The sequence below is a fragment of the Uloborus diversus genome, chromosome 2, assembly GCF_026930045.1.
Source record: "Uloborus diversus isolate 005 chromosome 2, Udiv.v.3.1, whole genome shotgun sequence".
Classification (NCBI taxonomy): Eukaryota; Metazoa; Arthropoda; class Arachnida; order Araneae; family Uloboridae; genus Uloborus; species Uloborus diversus.
In genome coordinates this window covers 92,897,689-92,921,632 of record NC_072732.1, presented here as the reverse complement: position 1 = coordinate 92,921,632, position 23,944 = coordinate 92,897,689, and the positions used below count along the sequence as shown (strand labels likewise).

Below are 23,944 nucleotides of genomic sequence, written 5' to 3'. Positions count from 1 at the left end.
ACAAAAAAAAAAAAAAAAAAAAAAAAAAAAAAAAAGATTGCAAAAAGAAGATTAGAACATTCCGATCAGAAAATGCACTGAACACAACACATACCAATATACCAATGAAAACCAAGATGGGAAAACAAAACAAATGGCTGTTGCCCCCCCCCCCCTAAACGCAAAACTCTAAAACCAACTTCAGATTAAATTCTCGAAACTCCAACCACTATAGAGTGACGTCACATTGCTGTAGCCAATGAGTGAAGATGTCTGTCGTAGGATTCAGTTAGTCGAGTTCTTTAATTTGAAATTCGTTTGGGTACATATTTTCAACGAAAAATCCGATGTCAGGAAGTTTATTTACTGTTCCTTTTAAAAGATATATTGGGTAAAAAACGGGAATATAGGAAATATAGGAAATTTTTGAAAAATATAGGAAATATAGGACGATTTTGATGCTTTTTTTGAAAATATAGGAAATATAGGATATATAGGACTACTTCGACCGCTGCACCACAATAAATCACAACGTTGCTGACTTAGGGCCTTCCAAAAAAATATCAAAACCATTTGCAAAAATGAAGTAATATTGTAGACTCTTAAAGCTTGTAAACTTTAAAATTATAGGGAAAACCTCACATATGTTAAGGCTATTTTCCTCAGCAAAATGGGGTTTCAAAGAATTTGAACAACGATAAAAAAACAAGGCATTGAAAGAGAATTGTTTATTATTTATGAAAATATATACATAAAAATTAAACACTTTAATGTGACTTTAAAACTTTATGTGTTAAAAGGAAAATTTTTGTACATTTTGATAAAGCTTGCTTTTTCTCTCCCTTTAATTTAAGTCCTTGAAGAGTAGTAGTCTGAGTAGCTGTCTCGATTTCATTTAAACTAGAGATTGCTCTGTATTTAAGTATCCTTTATCAACTAGATGTTTTTGCGGTTTTAAATTTCATCAAAAGCTTTAGTGCAGAATTTTTTATCTGAAAAGGAAGAGGAAAGGAAAAAACATACGACGGGGGAGCGAAAAGGAGAAAGAAGTAGCATTTATATCAAAAAACTATTTTATTTAAGGAATGAAGGAATCTTGCTTATAAGGGAGAAGAAAATGTTGAACTAGATGAGCAGATTTAAAAAAAAGAAAAAGAAAAATGCTCAGCAGAAATAAATATTTGTAAAACCCCTGATTTTTTCATGCAAAATGTAGGACAGAAAACAAACTTTAATTTTAAAATGCCTTGCTGATTTTGCAATTTAATTGTTATTTTTACTTCATTGCATTACATGAAAGCTAACAAACTCAACATCTCATACGTAGCAATGTCACAGAAGAAATAATAAGCAGTTTGGTCAATTGAATAAATCTATGAGTTATGCAACTGTATAAACAAATAAATAGTTAAATAGTCTAAAAATTAATATGATTTCTTAAGAACAAGCAATGATAAAAACATAAACATTAATATGAAATTAATCACACCCTTTGTGACATAAGACTTTTTTTTCTTTTGCTAAACTGATCAGAATAAAAGTTTTCTGAATTGGATCTTTGGATCAGATGATTATAAATAAAAGAATATCAAATGAAATAGAAAAGGTAAACACTTAGGGTCACTGTGGCCTTCCAAAAATATCTTTATTCAGCAAATTTTGTGTGATGAATCGGAAAAGCTAAAATTTAGATTTTCACTTTGTAAAAAATTGAGAATACCGTCCTTAAACTTTTAAGTTTGGGGTGCCCCTGATTACAATTTATTAAGGAATAAAGCAAGATCATGCATAAGTCAAAGTAAGAGCACTATCACTTTATTGAGCATTGTTATGGCATACTTTGCTTATTTACTTCAATTGATAATAGAGAATATAGTATAAATCTTTTTTTATGAAAAACACTATGTGCCATTAATATTTGCTTGCGTCATTTATATCATCAACAATTAAAAAATGCTAAACAATAACCACTTTTGCATGCAACCGTTCTTCAAAACTTTACCAGACTATGTTCTGAACTAAAAATGATTCATATGCACACAACAAAATCAAGAACAACAAAATATTTATACTTTGAATTAAATAATTTAATTAAAAATTAACTTTTAACTATAATCAGTTCTACTGTTAGAGAATATTCTTGCCATATATGGATTGAAAAACATGTTAATTGGATCTAATTTTTGACGCATTGCACACCACTTCCCAAACATAGGATACATATGCTTGAAAGTTTCTTCCTTCACCGTATGAGCCTACAAGAGAAGAGAAAACATACATTAATTCAAGTATGCATATTTAAAAATTTTTAAATTCAAGACATAACAATTGAAATGGAAGGAATTATGAGTGACCACAAACAAAATTGTACTCATATGGGTCACCCCCCCCCCCCCTCTAAATCTATCTTTAAAGAAAAATACTTTTTTACTACTACATGACTTTAAAATGCTATAATATATATTTTATATATGTAGGAGTCCAATTATCTGAACTCCAACTATCTGAATTACTCTTGGTAAGAAGACTTTGCCTTCTGCCGGGTTAATGAATTTTTCTGTTGCATTTTTTTAATGCTCATTCTAGTGTAACTGTGTTAAAATAGCCTAGTGATAATAAAAAGTATTTATACTACAGAAAAGTTTATTAACCACAAAAAAAAAAATTCTATTTCGCTGTGCATATTCACAATATTGTAAAAATCAGTATCATATTTATTGTAAAGTATACTACAATGTATTAAAAGCAGAGGAAAAAGGCATTTTTGTTATGAATTTGATAGTTTTGAAGGGCACTAGCACATTCTTTTAGGCATTTATGAATTTGGTACAAGCATACATCAAAAATAATTGGCTTAAACAATTTTTACTAACCTTAGCCCAATGAGGACGACCACCAGCTTCTAGCATAATTTTTTCATAAATAGACCAATATTCTGCACAGGGAACATTTTTCCCGTAAGGCCTACAAAAGAAACATATTTGAGGATTAATGTTGCATGTGACTTTGAAAATAGCTCAAAAGTACTATATTTACATAAATAAAAAATATGAAAAGCCATTTACCTATACATGATGATATTTATGTAACAAGAATCTCGACCATAAGCTGGGCTTATAAATATATTATCAGATTTAACAAAGCGAACTTCTAAAGGGAAATGTATATAGGTGCCAGAAGATTCAATCCATTCTCTGAGTTGCCATAAAACCACACCAGTTTTTTCTCTAAATCAAAAAAGTACACATTATATACATAACATTAGAACACGTAATATAAACTTAACACATGAATACAACAAAAATAAAACAACAAAAGAACAATTTTAAGTTGAATTCAATTAAAGAAACATATATTAAATCTTTGTTTGGGGTGGTTCAAAAATACATGTAAAAAAGAAGTTTCTCCTAGATACCAGGACACCCCTCAATGTTTTTAGACTAGTGGATAATAATATACTGGAAGAACTTTAGCTTCCTATTTCAAATGGGGAGGATCGAAAGGGGGAGGATCGAAAAAAATGAAATTTCGAATCTTAATTTGGAATACCCAACAAAAGCTGTGCATGTGTAAGAACAATACACACGTAAAATATTATCAAGTTTGAACAACTCCTTGAGGGTCCTACCAAGGTTTAAATTTCTCCAAAAATAGGAAAAAAGGTCAATTTTCCAAAATTTTTATGAAAATAATAAGGTTTAAAATTTGTGTTTTAATACTATTAAAATGTTTCCTTTTAACACGTTTTTCATGTAACTTCAAAATTATTTATTCTTTGCAGTATTAGGTTCGCACACAAGTTCGTGAAATTTCCAAAAACTGACTTTTTTCAAGTCCTTTTTGCACATTGCAATATTTTTTCTTTTAAAAGTCCTTTTCTTTTTGCAATGACTGTGCAGAATGCAGTTTTAAATGGAAATGAAATTATACTTTATTATATTAACAGCTCACCACCTACAACAAGGAGCGTAATTGCTTCAAACTGGATTAGTGGTAAATTGTCGCAACTGTCTAGCAATTTACCTATTGATCCTGCAAAAATTCACATGGACCAGCAGTTTCACCATCAAGTAATGTGAACAGGTGATGCAAAGGCTGCTCGTATGCAGTTCTCAGATTAACCATGGGACAGGATGTCCAATTTTATTCTCTATGGCCAAATAAAGAGAATTGGATTTTTCAACCATGGATTCCTCGCTTATGGTTCTTCTATGGTATCTGTTTCCAACCATTTCTTTTTGTCATAATTTTGTCTTTTCGCCTATCGAAAAATGTACTTTTCAAACCCTTTCACTTCTAGTTCGCAGGTTTTGAAGAGAAGCACGTACTTTGTCTGTGACACCTGTGACACTTCTGCCGCTGTCTTCGAATTGTATTCCTATCAACGACTTTAGAGCGATAACTATTTGACACAGTACCAAAATCCTGTAATGTTTCTGAAGCAATTGCTGCAGCACATCGCACATCTGTCAGAACTGCCGTACCAGTAGCACACTCTTGATAGCGTTAGCAGAAAAAGCCTCATTTGTTCCACTTTTGAAGTGACATCAACACCAAAAAATGTTGATGGCTCTGTTGGCGGGGGTATAGCCGTTGCAAATTTTTCTTCTTTTGGAATTGAAACAAAAATTTGCTGTTCCTCATCAGTGTTATTACAGCATCTTGTTACGTAAGTGAAAATCTGAAAAAATTATTGATCCTGTCATTCAACGAATGCCCATTTTTGCCACCCGGAAACTATTCTCTTAACAGTTATCACTGATGAACGAATTACATCAGAGAACTGGCTTTGCGAAGATTATGAAGGCCAGACAAGTGGCTTCTGTTCATGAAGAAATAAGAGAATTCTATAATTCAAGAATTAACTTTAATGCATCATACTCTGATGTTATCAACCGGCCAGAATGTGCAATAACTGCTACCCCTCTCCTATTTTAGATGGCATATCTAATGAAAGTCTTCAACAATAGATTGAAAGCACCAACGCCAGTTTTGCATTCGTTTAGTTCTCCTTTCACACTCAGATGGTGGAATGCTGTGCTAATATGGTTACAGAAGCTTCTTTGTTTGTGATTAGTCAATCCGCAAGATGGCTTCATAAGAGCAAAAATCAAATTTCGAAGTATCATGTCATTGTTTGAATCAAAAAATGATTTCAAAGAGGTTTCATGAATGGATGTGACGAACTGACTATTTTCTGTGGCTTTAACTAACTGATACTTTTCAAGTCCCTCATTTTGTGAAATATTGATGCTTATATGTCAGAGCGACTGTGTGTGAGTCAATATATCTTCTTTGTAACCAATGCACTTCTCTCTATGTTTTTTTAGTTAATACAAATAAATCATTTTGATAGTTTACTTCTAATGTAAAATAAGTAATAAATTTACACTTAGTACATGTGACTCGGCAGATGGAAAAGGTAGAATAGAACTCCAAATGCAGCCACCTGTTTTTAGTGGGTGCTGGGCTGTAAATGTAATAAAGTTTAACTTCACTTCCGTTTAAAACTGCATTCTGTACAGGCGTTGTAAAAAAGAAAACTGGACTTTAAAAGGAAATATTGCAATGCACAAAAAAGCTTCAAAAAAGTCGGTTTTTGGTTAATTTCGCGAAACTTAGCAGCTTATGTGCGAGCTTAATGGTGCAAAGACTATAAATAATTGTAAAAGATACATGAAAAGAGTGTTCAAACGAAGCATTTTGACCGTATTTTAACAAAAATTTTAAACACTAGTATTTTTATAAAAATTTTGGAAAATTAACCTTTTTTTCTGTTTTTGGAGAAATTCAAGCCTTGGTAGGACCCTCAAAAAGTTGTTCAAACTTGATAATATTTTACATGTGTGTTGCACTTACACATGCACAGCGTTTGGTAGGTATTCCAAAATAAGATTCAAAATTTCGTTTTTTCCGATCCACCCTAGTGCTCAACCCCCTCCCCCAATCTTCATCAGTATAAGGAGGGGGGTTAAAAAAATATATTGAACTGAAAAAACTGTTACATTTTATAATATACATGAGTCATATGCATATACATTGCAATAAAATAATTATTTACAAAAAAAAAAAAAAAAAAAAAAAACAGCTGGTTAAATAAAATGTTTATAAATTTGTGACATTTTCTATTGTACAGCCAATGTTAAATTGAGGGGTCATTAAGCACCGTCTTAAAATTTTAGTAAGAAGTTAAAACTTTTACAGCATAATACTATTAGTAAGTTAAAAAAAAAAGGAGGTGTCCTGGAATGTAGCTGGAAAAAAAAAAAGTTTTTTTGAACCACCCTGTTTTTGCTCATTATAACAAGAAGTTTAGTCCATGTTAGAGTACCAAGTCTAGACTAAACCCTCACATTTAATGACATGAACATTATATTTTAACACAAGAAACCACGCTTTCATACATGAAACAAAAGTAGTCCAAACTATGACTTAACACACTTCAGAAACTAAATTTTGAACTTAAAATAGATATCTTTTCATTTCATGTTCTTCCTGCAATCTGAAACTAAAATTTTCCTTTTATTATATTTCTTGGAACAAGTTAATTTATTTCTTTTTAATTTTTATTTTGAAATAGCTGAAATGGCGTAACACATTTTTCTTTTTACAGAAAATTACACCTATATTCATGCTTTAATTTATTGTTGTACTGTTGAAATCGATTCATCAGTAAAGAATATTAAAAAAGGGATTGTATACTTATAATTTTCACATAAAATTTTAATCAAAATTATGCAAGTGCTTGCTTTTAAGTTAGATTTTATGGCTTTTTATTTGCAATGCATTGCTAAATAATTATCTCTTTAAAAATGTTACCATTCCCAAATCCCCCTCTCTGGTTTTACTTATCCCCAAAATAGCAGCTTAACAAGCATCTATTGATCAATTCAGCAGATAATATAATAATGACATTGATCAAAGATAAAATTACAACGCAACTGTTTTTGTCAATTTACAGGCTTTTTGGGTTTGAGTCTTTGTCCTAAAGTGTCTCCACATGGACTGTTTATCCAAATGGGGTGTTCATACTTTCCAAGCAGTGGCATGCTCTCCCCAAATGCTGTGGAACACTTTCAGGCAGCAAAAACCCTCAATTGAAAAAGAAACAGACATCATAAAAACAACCCAGCTAGAAACTTCAATGGTGCGCAGGGCCGGATTTAGGGTAGGGCAGGCGAGGCTACTGCCCCGGTGCCTCCACAACAAAGGGGTCCTCACAATAAAATTTTTACAAAATATCCTAACTTTCACGGGTCAAAAATATCGGATATATGCATATATATATCAAAATTTTCGGATATATACCAAAGTATCGGATATTTTCGAAAATATGATCTTTTTGAACCCTGATTAGGGGCCTCCACTCCTTCGTTGCCCCGGGGCCACCACACTTCCAAATCCGGCCCTGATGGTGCGCCTTCCTGGGCACCTGTTTTACAGACTGTCCTTATCCGTCTAATGAAGCTGTTCAGGATGGGATTTATATCTCACTGGAATTTTTAAGGGCTGACCATTTCGAAATAGGACTCTAAAGGTTCACTCTTAAACTAATGGATATTTTTAAGGATTGTAACCTTATGGAAATGGGAAACTTTAAGTAGCATAATGTCCTGCTTCTAGTGGGGCTCACTGACTATTTATTGTTTTCGAACTGAATCGATTATTTCAGAAAGGGCATAAGTTCTACGAGAATGCATTGGACTTACACCCTTTCTGAAATAATCGATTCAACTGTTATCCTGTTCCATTTCACCTTGTCTCAGTTTCTTTTCCTTTCTTTTTTTTTTTTTTTTGGTAAAAAGAAGAAAATTCATCAAAAGATCTAAAACTCTTACTCTTGAATTGTAGTTTAGTAATATAACCTAATAAAACATTTAAACAATACATATTTCTTCCGTAAGAATAAAAATACTTACATGGGAATAGACCACTCATTAACATATTGCTTGAACAGACAATCGTAGTTAAAAACCTTATAGCTGCGATCAATTTTTGATGTAGAAGAAGAGTAAACTAGATTATAATAAAATCTATTTAAAAATGGACCAAACTCGGGGAAAAAGGTGCTGTAAAAACAATATATATGTATTATTAACAAATCACAGAAAACTAATTTTATATTTTTTAAACTTAAAATAGCATTGATTTAAATTAACCTTTTTAAATATTACTTCCTTTCACATAGTAAAGGAACTATTGTACTCTCAAAAAAATTTTCACTCAAATATCAGCCTAAATTTTTTTTAGTGAAATTGGCTTTTAGTTCCAAAAAAAAAAGGAAATTGCAATTTTTTTAAAGGGTCTGAGGGATATATTTATATATGAAAAATACAACTGGCAAAAATAGTTCTTTCATAGCTTTACATCCTACTTTCCTCAAATAATGAAAAACTGATCACTTTCCTTCCTGCACAAATCTCCTCTATCAAGATAATTATAAGTTCTTTAGTCATTCACATCTTATTTGGACAAATTAATGTCAAAAAAATCCTTTCTCTTGTTCAGTTTTCTTTTTAAAATCACAAAAGGTTTTCGCGGATCACATGAAAATTGATCACCAATCACAGGTTAGATTTAAGCTTCTTTTAATGGCTTAGTTTAACACTTTTCGTGTGTTAGTTTAACACACTGAAAAATGCATTCTTCAATCGTATAACTTTTTTTCACTCTATGCTCTAATCAGATTATCCCCAGCAGCATTTGAGCCCATTCATTTGGGAGTCTGCAGTATTTTTTTTATTAAAATACTAGAGGGCTCTGCCCCTGCTTGCTAACGCTCACCAACCCCCGAAGATTGCTTTGCAATCTTATTTGATTCACAAAGAGATTTCAATCGTCAGTTAAAAAGAAACAGATTTAAAACGCATTAATTATATTTTAAAACGCATTATTATATTAATGTTTTATTTAAAATGCGTTTTAAACGCCTTTTGGATCAAAAAGCACCCCTTCCCCGTGTTTCAAAATAACTTGTACCAACTTGCAGATTGCAAAACTGCAGTTTTGTATATTCATAGTCACAGTAATATATTATGCTCTTTAGCTTGGGGATTGAATTGAGTTGAGCCTAAGATTTTCCGTTAAAATCGAAACCCTTTAAGTTTATGAATAAGGGAAAGAAGAAACATGAGAATCGAAAAGACGTAACAATGTCAACGCCAAATAAAACATGAATAATATTAATGGAGATAAGGATTATTCAAACTTGAATTTTAATGGCTTGTAACTTTTTTTCCTTTGGAGATAGAAGTTCAGTGTTTCGACCATAGGTCAAGTTAGATCTGGAGTAAAAAAAGCTGCTTTTTTAGTGGTGTCAAAAAGAAAACTGTAGGACAATTCCTGCGCTTTTTACCGATAGATTTAATGAAGAAAGTAGTGCCTAAATTTTAGCTAAGCCTAAAAAAGTTAGAGCTAAAAATGCAAATAACTTCCGCCGTAATAAAGTTAGAGCATTGAAACAAATTGCGTAGAACGCGGAAAATTCTACCCCTTCCAACGATATATAATATTAATATGTGCAAGTAATTTTTAACCCCTTTAATAGGAATAATAGGCAATTTATGCAAAATTTGAGCTTAAAAAATTAATTACAAAAAAACTAATATTAATTTTAAAAAATAAAACCTTAGGTGCACACCCCCGGGGTTCGAAATAATTTTGAACGAAATTTCAAGGCTGTAGGTGCTATGGGGTGTCCTAGAGGCATGTCCGCCACGGATTTCCTTCCAGAATTTTTTTGAAACCCCTTATTTTTATTTACTATAAAGAGAAAATTAAAGTTTCTTGTAAAAACTAGGATTTGTGAAAAATCTTGCGTACTTGATCAAAAGAGTCATTTAATGATAACATTTAATTATAAAACTTAAATCATAATATTTATGAGTTTTGAATTATGCATAGTTAAACTTACCTAATATAAATACAAAACTCTAGAGAATAGTAGCCAATGCCATACTCCCAAACCCAGCGCCACATCTTTTGTGCCCAAGAAAATTTCGGAACTGGCTGAATAAAGGATTAGATGGACAATTTATTATTCTTAGGTCATACACAAATTTATTCTGTTTAATAATACAATAATAGTGCAATTAACTAATTGTGATGGACAATTTATCTACTATGAACCATGTGGTGAAATAGAAATAGTGGGCTATCAATAAGTTTTTTCTGCTTAAAACCCAAATATTAGGCATATCAAAAAATTGCTACAAAAATTTTCATTCCAAATCTTAAAAGTTAAGGCGTTTTTTTTTTCTTTTTAGTTTTAAAGAATGTTTTTTTATATTATTTTCAGAACATATATCTATTTTTATTTGAACGCTGAGAAGTTAAAGTGTTTTTATTTTGTTTTAAGACCTTAATGAACAAAATAATTATTTAATGCCTCAAGCTGTAAGGTTGATTTCTCAAATGTATGCAAAAATATTTCATGTTTTGAACACAGGTACTTAGAAATGCAAGGTAAAAGAAAAACACAAAAACACTTTTCTTCAAAAAGAAAATTCATTATCAACTCGTTTTTGAAGGTTATGAATATTTAATAACATAAACCTTGAATATGCAAAGAAACAGATTTGAACAGGTTGAATTTATGAAAATACAAATGGTGGTTCATAGCAAGAATGCTTATCATCGTTCAAATACTACAGAGCACTCCTCAAGAATTAGATCCCACAAAAGAAGAAAAAGACTTCTAAAACATACCTTAAAAACTTCAATGATGTAGGCTGCATGATTACCCCCTCCCCCTTTGCAAAGCTTACCAACAGGAACAAGCAATATCAAAATCTGGTTTATATCAGTTACTGATGTAACAAATAAATAGGTATGCCTCGTTATCATGCACCCTGAAGGTCACATTACATTTTCAAAGACCTGAATTCTTGACATATAATCTTAATGTTGAGTCGCTCTGAATTTTGGGAAATTGCTTCCTTTAAAATTCAGGTTACTGCAACACTTTAAGCTATTCGAACAGGATCAAATTTTACTTTACAAGTGAAATCAGTAAAATAAAATACACTAGAAAAAAAAAAGAGATTCATTGTAGGATTTTCTGATATTCAATATGAGACTTATGTTATTCTAGTCCATGCATGTGACCCCCCCCCCTCCCTTCTCCAGGTGCCAATGAGTACTGAAATAAGTCCACCATTATGTACTGTAAAATTTCAAGATTTTTATTCTAATTTTGCATAAAATTTTTTCGACTTTTCCATCATAAATTTTTAAGGAATTTAAAACATATTTTAAATGCATGATAAGCAACAGTTACCATTTCTGTTCTAGAGCAGTGAGAAACCACAGTCCCATCTGTATGTGGAAACCATAAAAATTTGAAATGTTCAGAGCCTTTCAAATGAACATCTAGGTTTTCAATTACCTTAAAAACAAATTAAAAAACTAATAATATATGATAAATCAGATAATATCAAAACTTAATTGAAATGCTATGGATGAAATATTTCTATAATTTTACCATTTTCATGTAATTTTTATATTTTATGCAATCAAAAATGAAGAGAGTGAAAACTGTTGATAATATTTATAAAATAAATCAACCAATTAGCAAGGTTCTTGGTCTGAATAATTATTACAACAGCAAATATTCTCACGAATAGAAACAATCTTCTTGTAACAAAGGACAGAAAGAGAAGCCCCCCATCAATTATAATACATATACTTAATTTTAGCTTTATTTTTTGGATCAAATAAGTGTTAAACTATTGTTTTTATGAATTTTTACATAGCTTGAAAAGCAAAAACAATCCAGTTCTGAATTATTTAAGATACCGTAAGTGTGACTGCCCTAAGTGAAACTGCAACTACACAAGAACTTTGTGATTAGTTTAAATCAGGGGTCTCCAAACATTTTTACTTGAGGGCCATGCTGAAAATTTCTGGAGGACAGGTGAGTCAACAATCCAATGTATTTCAGTTCGGATGGCCTAACCCCCTCCCCCCCCCATACACCAAAATTTTTAAAAACTTTAGCGCTTAGTGGTGTTTTTCTGAGATTTTTGAAGCTTAGTTTTCTTTTAAAATGCTTAAAGGAAAATATACTATCAAATAAAATAATGTTTTATTATTTTTTTTTTCAATTTGAACTTTCTGTACCCCAGACAAAATCTGCCACCTGCCGTAGTTAGGAGACCCCCTGGTTTAAATACTGTGCCACTTTTGTATGGGCTACTGTGTTAGGAACGATTGTGTTGGGTACCAGGCAAGTGCTGCTATAAATTTTGATTTTTACTTGTATTTCTAGGAAAACAGTTATGGATAGTAGTGCTTTAGTCAAAACAAGAACAAATTACTTGCAATCACCGCAGTTCAACTCAAAAAAAAAAAAAAAAAGAATAAATACAAGCTTAAAATTTTAATAATAAAATATGAAATTATTATTGCAGATGAATACATAGCTTGTACTTACATCTTTCAAATTCAACCCATACTGTCGTAAATGCAAATTGTATGCAGGTTCACATTGAAAAGTGACATTCAATATCACTCCAAGTGAGCCAAGACTACAAACAGCTGATAAAAATAAATCTTCATTTCTGTCTGCAGAAACAGTGCTTATAGTGCCATCATACAGCATTAAGTCCATTTCAACTACCTATGAAAAATATTGGACAAATTCAGTTAAAAATCATTGAATTTTTTGCTCACCAGGTCTGTGAATATGAAATTATAATTTGCCAATAAAATGGTTCTAGCTATGAATGTTATCACAGTTAAATTGCGTCTTTGGCGCCATTTTATTGTTTTAACTGATACAGATTTTAAACTCACATTACAACAAGTTTCATACAATAGCATAGTTTGCAATAGCATTGAGTTTGTTGAAGTTTGCATCTGGAAACTACAATTTCGGACTTCAGGCCCCCCCTCCCACCTACCACTTTTATGTGGTTTAAACAGTTGGATGGGGTCCTGAAGACAGCTCTGTTTTTTGATACAGAGCAGGAGCTGAGCAACCCATGATCTGTCCCCCTCCCGAGAAGTATGGGAACTTGGAGGAATTTGTGACAACGAACATATATGAAGAGGCCCCAGTCATTATGAACGAACAAGGAGGATTTTTGATCGGCTGGCATTGAACCTGGGACCTTCCAGTTATGAGTTCGGTGCCTTACCAATCATGCCACCAGACTTGGAAACTACCATTAGTGGACTGTAGTGATTTTCTGCTACTATTTGAAGAAAATTGCAAGAGAAGTGCATTGACTGCTTGTCAAAACTTTTGGTGAGCATACTCTTTTTAAATCATACTGCTTTGACTGGTTTAAAAAAAAAAGAAAAAAAAATGTGATGTTGAAGTGAAAACATCACAATATTCCAATTTTGTTGGATGATCATCATTCTCAAACCGGATAACTTATTGATTTAGATTTGCGACTTGGGAATCAATCTCTATTCATTTCAAAATCATGGGACATATACAATGGACGGGAAAAGTTTTCCCATAGATGAATGAATGATAGCATGAAAACTAAAAAATTTATTGCAAAATGCTGCATTTCAGGCAGGCAGGTAATTTAGAGGAATCAGTGGGGAGAAAATGTCTAACTTGGCTATCAGAACATAAAGTATTTATACAAGCATGTTGGCATTGTTTGTTTCTTCATGTCATATGCGTCAAATACACATCTTTTGCCCCCAAAATCTTCGAAAGGATGGATCAGGCTTAAAAAAAAGTTATTTCTCTATTGAGTTGTGTCTAGTGATTGAAAAGTGAATATATTTCAAGAATTTTAAGCATAATGGATAATGGGTAACTCTAAGTAACACTTCAACATCAAGAGCAAGGACAAATTACTGTGGATACAAGGATGTCATACATTATGAGCTACTTAAATCAGGCAAAAAACTATTAGCACTAAAAGCTACCAACAAATGATTGAATTGAATTAAGCTTTGCATTAAAAATAATTTGCCAAATTTGAAAAACTATAGGGGAATGTGGGGACAAAGTAAACAGTTAAGATGACTTACTTTTTTTCAATATGCACACATTTGAAAATTTGTTATGAAAATTAAGGTAAACAAAGAAAGAACAATATATTTATAATAAAACTTGCATTGAAACACTTGAATTTGTACCTTAAAACCAAGTTGGAAATTTCTCACTTTAATTTCATGGGACAAAGTGTAAAATAAAATATTTTTCTAGTGAAATATTTTCTTTTTGATTATTAAAGATATTTTTGATCAAGTAAATGAGTAAATAAAAGAATGAATACATAAATGAAAAGGAAAGAGTAATAAATAAATAAGTTAATAAATGAGGAAAAACAGTAGTTAGTGAAGTAGTGAATGAATAAGAGAATAAGTGAATGAATGAATAAAGAAGTTATTTATTAAGCAAAGGAATGCAAATGACATAATTAATAAATGAATACATAAATTTATTTGATAAAAGATTGAGCAAGTAAATGAAATGGACTATTTCACTTTGCCCCGCGTGCTTTTTACAAACTGTACAATGTATTTAAAATACAAATAAGCTTAATATTGAACAAATTAATACTGCACTGAATATTAGAAGGTCTCAATTAATAGAGTTAAAATGTTAATAACAAGAATTTTATCATTTAATAATGACAGAAATAACCCAGGTAGCAATAACTCATCGGATTTTGCTCGGCCGATCATCGACTCCTCCTAAACTCATCGCGTAATGCACGCTGATATCGTTGCGATCAGAATCCGAGAACGGTTTTCGATGAGCTGTTTTTTATCGGAAAACTATATCGTTACGATCAAATTTTCCGATGAAAATTTGCCGAGCTGCATTTCATCGGGAAAAAGAGATCGTAACGATCAAATTTTCCGATGAAAATTTGCCGAGCTGCATTTCATCGGAAAAAGAGATCGTAACGATCAAATTTTCCGATGAAAATTTGCCGAGCTACATTTCATCGGAAAAAGAGATCGTAACGATCACATTTTCCGATGAAAATTTGTCGATCTGCATTTCATCGGAAAAAGAGATCGTAACGATAAAATTTTCCGATGAAAATTTGCCGAGCTACATTTCATCGGAAAAAAGAGATCGTAACGATCAAATTTTCCGATGAAAATTTTCGGAGCGAAATTTCATCGAAAAACGAAATCGTAACGATCAAGTTTTCCGATGAAAATTTGCTAAGCTACATTTCATCGGAAAAAGAGATCGTAACGATCAAATTTTCCGATGAAAATTTGCCGAGTTACATTTTATCTTAAAAAAAGTAGGTCGTTTAAATTTTCCGATAAAAATTTTCCCAATCTAAATTTTTTGGAAATCTCCCAACCGTTAAAATAGGATAAATTTTATTATTCGAATATCCGACTATTGATCAAACGTAAGGCTATACGGATCAACATTCAAGTTTGAGAATCGGAGGAAAAATGACTGAGACTTTGACTCCGAATCCGACTCCTGGATTTTGGAAGGGTTTACTTCAATTTGCTGCAAAATCAATTCAACTTTAACTCCACGATTCCAACGCCGATTACCTCACTGGAATTGCGAACAAAATGAGACTCCGGCTCTTGAATGATTTCTCTCTATCTCCAAAACAATTCCACTCCTGACTCCCAAAATTACCGACTCCGGCTCTTCACTAGCTGGCGCCATAAGTATATTCACTAAATAAAATTCTCACTTTCCGTTCAGAAATCTGTCATGGCCTTGCCACCCGATAGATGGCGCCACAAACGATTTTCCATTTAATACATTAATTCGCCATGGAGCGAGCAAAACTTGTCTAGTGGTTAGCATATGAATCTCGTATTCCAGAGGACTAGGGTTCGAATCCCGCCTAGAGCGATTAAGATTGAACTCATGAATCACGCTCATCAAAAGTTGTTAAATTAGAAATTAATTAAACAAGTTAATAAAAAAATAATATATATTAAGTAATTTCCAAATGACGTCGTCCGAAAATACCCCTCCTGCAAGTTTTCTTCCCCCGGTTATTTTTTTTTTCCTCCTTGCTTGTCCCTATATCGTAGTTCTTACTACTTCTCATCGTATTTTCATCCTAAATTCATCGGCTCGGAACAACAGCACTGCTCGTATATTGCTCCAAATTTCATCGTATTTTCATCCAAAATTCATCGCCTCGGAACAGCACTGCTCGTATATTGCTCCAAATCTCATCGTATTTTTATCCAAAATTCATCGCCTCGGAACAGCACTGCTCGTATATTGCTCCAAATCTCATCGGTATAGGGAGCAAAATTCATCGGATTCTACTATTGCCGATGAGACATATTGGAGCAATTTCCGATGAAAACTCATCGGAATCCGATCATCGGCCGATCATCGACCGATCAATGTTTGATCGGATTTCGATGAACGGCCGATCATCGGCCGATGAGTTGATGCTACTCGGGAATTTTTGACTTTCAACTTAATATTACAATACGAGCATAAATTTTTGAAAATTGCTTGTATTAATTTTCAAAGGTAATTTTTTCTTGACTGGAATAGACTACAAGTTAAAATATTATTAGATAAGTGGCGCTAAAAGCAGAGTAAATATTTCACCATTTCACTTTGCCCCGCATTCCTCTACTGTACAAAATTTCTTTTACATGAAATTGAATCATGCGTTTCAAAAAAATGACTAGCTTATTTTTTCAAAGTAAAAATTAGCTAATGTAAGAACCAAATTTATTATTTGATTTTTCTCAAGATAATACTTAAAAAAATTACAGACAATTCAAATTTTATTACACAGAACAAACTATAAATTGATGTTGCATTATATAGTTTTAATTTTTTAATAGGATTAGCTATTTTTAAATATATAATACTTCAAGAATGAACAGAAAAATAGCAAAAGTTTCAAAAATGTTTTAAGTAGATAGTAATTCGAAAATGTATTATAAAACAAATGCATATTTATTTTATAAATGTTTTAACATACATAGGATGACAAAGAACCAAACTTGATTCCTGTACCATGCGTTCCCACACATATAGCTCCAGCAACTGTTATATCCGATATAGACCCAAGACTGCAAAATAAACAAGAGAAATTAAAATTTCAAACATTGATAAAATTAAAATGAATGATTTTAAATTTTACACACATTTAAAGATAAAATTTTCAAAATTTTTTGAGTTCAGAAAATAATCAATTTATACTAGAAGCAATTTAAGTCAGAATTCCAGATCTGAAACTCTATTGTTGTCTCTTAAAATGAGGAATTTTTTAAATAAAAGTTGTATAGAACAAATTTCTGAAAAATCATCAGTTCTATTGACGCAAATTTGAAATGCACAACAAATGAGGAGTTATGTAAAACACAGCTGAAATGGGTAAATTTTATGCCAAAGTGGTAAAAGTTGGACAGTGTGACAATAACAAATGACAGACAGATGCATTCCAAATGTTTCAAGAGCATACTTTTTAGGGATTCAATGTGATGATTTTTTGAATAAGTTTGTTAATTTTATGTACTTTCTCCATAGCAGTATGTATCAAAACAGGCACCTAATATAAGAATACCACTTCATTTTTGACCTTAGCTACTTGATTTCAATCACTCTTCTTAGATAAGTCATTATTTTTTTCCCATAATTTTGTGATCCAAACATCTTCCTATTCATTTCTCTTTTTCTTTTTTTGAACAAAAGATTGAGAAAGTTGCAGCCCAAAGATAAAATAGAGCTGCTGTTCAGGTTCTCTCACTTTAAACAACAGATTACATCCTTCAGCTCCAATGGACGTGACATCAGAATCTAAAAAAAAGTCTATATACTGTAGTTTTCTTCTCAAAATTTTAACATAATTCTTGCATTCATGAATTCCTTCCCCTTCATACAAGTTGAATCCAAGTTCCAAAAATTTTATAAATTTGATGCAAATTAAGGTTTATATAACGTCGCTTTGGTAACAAAATCTGTCCATCAAATGAAACAGAAAATTTTACAAATACTGATATTTTTTTCAGTAAGTTACCGCCCTATAGCCAGCCCCCCTTCCCCCAGGCAGAAATAAATGAAATACATCGCCAGCTTAGTCATTCTAGCCGAGGACTGCAGTTTCGTGCTTATTAGCACTCATCAGCATGTCATAGGAAGTGCCTGAGCTGGAGGTGGAAAACCTCTTAAGGAAATCAAGAGTGCCAAACAAATTGATAGCTAATATGGAATTAGCACTAACCAGACGAGTGACCGAAGCTATGGTTTGGTTCAACTCGAAGATTGAAGGCAAGGCATGGTATTTTCAATAAGTTACCGCTCTATAACCAGAGTTAAGACAGAAATACATGAAATACACTGCCAGCTCAGTCATTCCAGGCGAGGACTGCAGTTTCGTGCTTATTAGCACTTATCAGCCCGGCATAGGAGTGACTGAGCTGGCGGTGGAAAACCTCTTGAGGAAGCCAAGAGTGCCAAACAAACTGGTAGCTGGTATGGAATTAACAGTGACCAGACGAAACTGCAGTCCTCGGCTGGAATGACTGAGCTGGCGATGCATTTCATGAACTACTGATAATGCTTTCTTTTATGACTTCCATGTAAGTATTTCTTGCATAAACCGAAAGAAAGTACGGAATTTTTAAAAAAAATCTTGTGGGATTATGGAAGGGCTGATTAACCTCTGAAATTAGGGGAATCATGGTTTTATTTTGGGGTCCCCCACTTTTTGCTTGGGGAAATTTTTCTTAACATTCTATGCACATTGATACAACACTGAGCAATGTTAATTGGCAAAGCAGAATTCAGAATTTAAGTTATTTCCACCTTACCGACTGACAGAAATATGTTTATTACACATGTTGCATCTCAGGTAATATGGGTAGTTAATAACATGTTGAATATTATTTGACACTTCACAAAGGAAATTAAATATTATGAAAGTACATTGTAACACAGTTGAATAAAATCCCACATTTGAAAATCTAGCTTGTGGCTACATTTTACCAAATGTATATCTGTCATTATTTAATAATTCAAAAAATTTTCGTTTAGCAAGTTCTAGAGTTTGCAATCTCTTTAGAAAATGCAGTTAAATGCAGAAACTGGAATTTTTAAGCAGTATTACAGTCATATTTGGGCCTCCTAAAAATTCTGAGGGAAAACAAAAGCTTCCTGGGCCTTTTGGATAATCAGGCCCAGGATTATGCTCTCAATGCTGTAGGATTAATCCTGCTAAATACCATTTTTTTTCTTCAGTTTTGATGTTCCATTTTTCAGAACTATTTTTGCTACATATTTGCTTAGACGTGTTGATTACATAAGGCTAGTAAATTAAGTACTTTAAACAAAAATAACATAGGACAGTCCGTTTCATTTTTTTTATAAAACATTGAATATTTTTGCACCTCAATCCTCTCACTGCTTATTCCGCAATTTTCACGGGCAATCTAGAAATAGCAAAATTTGCTCTTTTCATGATTTCTATGTACATGACATATTTTAAAAACATTATTCCCTTAATGTATTATTTAACTGTCGGCAATGCATTTTCTAAAGTGTTCAGACTAACCGCTTGTCTATTTTGCAAGCCGCATAATCTCTAATTCTAACATGAAGGAGTTTTACTGAAGGTGTGTTGTTTGCTGCTCATGAAACTGAAAAAAAAAAATAAATAAATAAATAAATAAAAATAAATAAATAAATAAACAGACAAATAAACGAATAAATAAGTAAAATGAAAAAAAAAATCGTAAAGAAAGCCAGGGCCGTGGTAGCCTGATCGGTAAGGCATTGGACTCCGGACCGGAGGGTCTCGGGTTCGATCCTCACTGGTCGAAGACCCACCGTTTTCATTAATGGTGACTGGGCGACGTTAAATATGCTCGTGGTCACAATGTCCTCCAAGTGAAACGATACCTCTGGGGCTGCCAGACTAGGAAGTTATTCGGCTCCTGGCCTGGTTCTAAATTGTCTCTCGAACTGTCCATAGATGGCACCACCATCTATTGTGTTGTCTTTGTGCTGTCCTGGAAAAACAAAATCCTGGAAACATTGTGGATTAATAGAGGTATAAGCTTCCCTAGTGGAATAGCAGAAACCTCAATCTGTGTGTGTGAAAGAAAGAAAGAAAGCCAAATTTGGTGCCGAGAATGCAAAGTAGAACTTTTTCATGAACCTTTACTTGAGATTTATCATACTAAGCAAAATTTCCAATGTCATTTGCATAAATTGAGTACACACACTTTTACACTGTTTTTACCTATAAAAACATAAATATTTCGAAGTGACTTCGTTAAAAAAATTGAGCAGTCAAAGGCCTATCCTATAATAGCTCCTACAATTATGTTGAAAGAAATAATATAGGTTAAAGCACACACAATTATTAAAAAAAGCAATTCCTCATACATACACTGAAAAAGCCAAATTATGACAATATAATTCATCATTCAGAGAGCTCAGCACCATTCCTCCTTGGACTTTGACTTGTTTTCGATTTTTATCGATCTGAAACAAATATAGGAGCGAAAAAATGAGAAGATGCAATTTAAATAATCTTATGTAAACAAGGAATTCACTTGATAAGCAGAGGATGACGTATGCAAAAGTTCCTTACATTCAAAATTTTGTTGAAATTTTGGAGACTAACTAATATATCATTGGTAAAAGCTAGATCTGAAGGAGAGTGTTTACAGCCAACAACTCTAACTTTTTTCTTGGTGTCTTGTGCAAGTTTCAATATCTGAAAGCGAGAAACAATAGTAAATTAATGAAATTGAAGTTTAAAAAAAAGTATCTATAATAACAGTCTATAAATTTTCTATAAAAACATAAAAAAATGAGTAAAACTCTGCTCACATTTGACAATTATTTTGATGAAAGCATTTCAGGCAGAATTGTTTTAGTTACAATATATTTAAATTTATAAACAATAAAATGAGTATAGATGAATCGCAAAAATAAAGACCAAAACATGAGAAAGGGACAAATAAACTTACACTGCTGATTTCTTCTACAGATTTTGGAGCGAAGAACAAGTCAGGAAAACATTCAAAAGTTTCCGACCAATTTTTGAAATGCACATTTTGCATTCCACTTTTCTGTAAAGCATATAAATATTATCCATATGAATAAAATCATTTTGAACATGATGTACACTCTTATTTCAAAACAACTAAGAATTAAATATTAAGGTACATGTTATGCAACAACTGAACATATTTTATTGCACATTTTTGGAATTTTCTGGTATGCATTAAAATTTCAGTAGGTTTGAAAAAGTATGCAGAAAACCAATTTATGAGTAAGTTTTCAAGGATAGTTAAATTATTCTTCATTTAACATTAAATTTATTTTAATTGAAAAGAGAAATGTAAAACAAGCAAAACTTAATGAAAGAAAACAAGTATCACAAATTTTTGATTTGTTAATTTTTGCAAGTAGTAGTCTTATTTCAGTTTTATCATAAAGTGAAAAAAATTACTTTATCATTCAAGAAAAATCTCCATTGCAAATAATAGTAGTAACAGTAATACTTTATCATATGTTATGTCGTAAAAGCTTTTATAACAATTTGAGCAAAATACAAATAATTGATATTTTAATCATGAACCTTTGAGTTACTATTATTATCCCTCATAATGAACATTTTGACAACAAGAGCGAATATTAAAACAATTCTAAACCACAGTTTTTCGTTTTTCTTTTTTTGAAGCAAAACAAAAATATTCATTCGTAACTAAAGTTTAAGATGTATTTTGTAGTATCATGACGATGATGAAATAGAATGGTTGCATTGTGTGCCTAAAAGTAACAAGATAAGAAAAATGTCATGTTGTATCATTTGGAAATAAATTAATTTTATAACAATAGATTACCAATATACTCATGTCTTGGCCTTTTAATTCTAAGGAAGATGGGCGAAATAGTCCTTCATTATCAGCCATGAATATACTTTTTATTACTCTTCTCTTACAATGATTTGAATATTCCTCTTAGATAAAATCAACGAGATAATCTATTTACATGTTTCTAACACATTACATTACAAACTGCACAATTGGGAAGAAAAGGGCGAAGTAAGATACAAAGCGAAGGTTCCTCCTCTTCTTCAAAAGATTGAAACTTACGTACCACGCCAGAAACAATTTAAAAAAATGCCTCCTGACATTATTATTATTTCTGATTCTTATGTAACCCCCCGAAACCCCAAATCCAAATGTGACCACCATTTCTCCCACTGCCCCCTACTTTTTTGAAATGATGTCCGGGAAGGAAGATTATTAACCATTAACATATTCTTCTGAGGGGCTAGAGAGATAAAAAGCAAGGGCGGATTCGGGATATGGTCAAAGGGTCAGCTGACTCCGATGCGACAAAATTTTTTTAACGATTATTATTAAAATTCAAATTTTTAGATCCAAAAAAATAGTTCATTGAGACAATATCAACCTTGTTTTTGCTTGGTTCTGTAAGATGTTTCTTTTTAGCGCATCATAATTCATAGGATTGACCCGAAATGGGAAGATTGGGAGCCGCAGATTGGGCGCCGTCGATTGTGCGCCGCCACATTGGGTGCTGGGAACATTGGGGCCAATGTGCTTGGCGCCCAAAATGCTCGGCACCCAATTTTCCCGGCGCCTAAAGTGTTTAGCGCCCAATATTATCTGACCCCTAAATGCTGGGGGCTCAATGTTCCCGGCGCCCAATATGCCCGGTTCTCAATGTTCCCGGCACCCAAAATGCTCATTGCTCAATGTTCCCGGCGTCCAATCGACGCTCAATTGATGGTGCCCAATCTGCGGCACCCAATCTTCCTAGACCGGGATTGATCGGAATTATTTACTGGGCCATTATTGCTATTTTTAATTTTTAGTTCACTTTCAAAAGTTTTGTAGATTTTTCAGAGCACACTTCCGCCTCCAATCACCTGTCGTGTGTGTGTGTTTTGTGTACTTTTACCAACTATTTTATAGCCAGGGCCGTCGACAAGATTTATGGGCCCCTATGCAACTTTCTTCAGGGCCACTTAATTTTTAGTTTAACCTTTATTAATCTCCTCTTTCCAGGCTCCGCTTTCACAAATATCCAGGGCCGGTCTGGGGACCATTAAAACGACCCGGGCGATTACAGAAAACTAGCCCTTATCTCTGGGATAGATCTCTCTCCCCCCCCCCCCCATATACACAATCTTGCAAGTTTAACGCATTTTTAAAAATGGAAGGAAAAAAGAGCAATAAAACGAATGCAGGGATGTCGCAAGGCGAAAAACTTGGGGAGTGTGAGTTTGGCGGTCCCTTAATTTTTAACGAGTTTTAACAGAGACAGAGAGCGAGGAAGATTTTAGCTTCTTGTTTAAGAGTGTGTCATTATTACAAGACAAGTGTTTTAGCAGTATAAACCTAATCGTATATATAATATTCTCTCAGATATAGGGAGCTCGGTGATTTCTCCTCCAGAAAGTTTCCGAAACTGTAGTTTTATAAACGCCGTTTTTGGACAATTTTTAGTAGTTTGTGCGGAGGGGGGGGGGGGGAGAAAAGTTCTGCCCTCTCTCGTATTTTTTCGAAGCTGAAACTTTAAACCTCAGGTGTAGATTTTCTTCGATTATGATTGGAGGGAGGGGAGGGGTCGGGGATCTCGGTCGGAAAATTTTTCGAAATTGTAGTTCTAAAAACGCAGTTTCAGATGATCTTTGAAGGTGTTTGGGGAAAAGAGATTTGCAGGCCCTCCCCCAGAAAAGTTTCGAAATAGAACTCTGATAGGATTTCGAAATTGAATGGAAGAGTTTTCTGAGAGTTTCTTCCCGGAAATTTGCCGAAATTGTATTTTTAAAAGCGCATTTTTAGAATATCTTTGGTATTGTTCGTAAGAGGAGAGGTTTGGGGGGTCCGCAATTTTTCGAACCTGAAATTCCAGAAACGCAGTTCAAGGGCTCTCCCCCAGAAATTATGAACTCTAAATACACAATTGTGGAATATTTCCGATTGTAAAAAAATGGGGGGTCTGGAAAATTTTAAAAATTGTAGTTTAAAATATGCAGTT

General features: G+C 32.8%; 1 protein-coding gene across 1 annotated transcript; it reads right to left on the bottom strand.

Moving 5' to 3' along the window:
- Positions 1 to 724: 724 nt before the first annotated feature.
- Positions 725 to 21,919, bottom strand: LOC129217168 (L-gulonolactone oxidase-like). Its single transcript, XM_054851431.1, has 12 exons — positions 21,778 to 21,919; positions 20,899 to 21,000; positions 20,517 to 20,642; positions 20,313 to 20,407; positions 16,902 to 16,992; positions 12,413 to 12,598; positions 11,258 to 11,365; positions 9,893 to 9,987; positions 7,899 to 8,048; positions 3,045 to 3,206; positions 2,853 to 2,943; positions 725 to 2,234 (listed from the first exon to the last, which is right to left on the bottom strand). The coding sequence occupies exons 1-12, from the start codon at positions 21,844 to 21,846 to the stop codon at positions 2,085 to 2,087; spliced, it is 1,425 nt and encodes a 474-aa protein (XP_054707406.1). The 5' UTR covers positions 21,847 to 21,919; the 3' UTR covers positions 725 to 2,084.
- Between the last annotated feature and the right edge of the window lie 2,025 nt (positions 21,920 to 23,944).

Coding starts and splice junctions, on each gene's coding strand:
- LOC129217168 (XM_054851431.1), bottom strand. CDS start 21,846: ATGGCTGATAATGAAGGACTATTTCGCCCATCTTCCTTAGAATTAAAA. Junction 16,993..20,312: donor CATAATTTGGCTTTTTCAGT/GTATGTATGAGG, acceptor TTTATTTTGCAG/TCTTGGGTCTATATCGGATA. Junction 2,235..2,852: donor GTCGTCCTCATTGGGCTAAG/GTTAGTAAAAAT, acceptor CTTCTCTTGTAG/GCTCATACGGTGAAGGAAGA.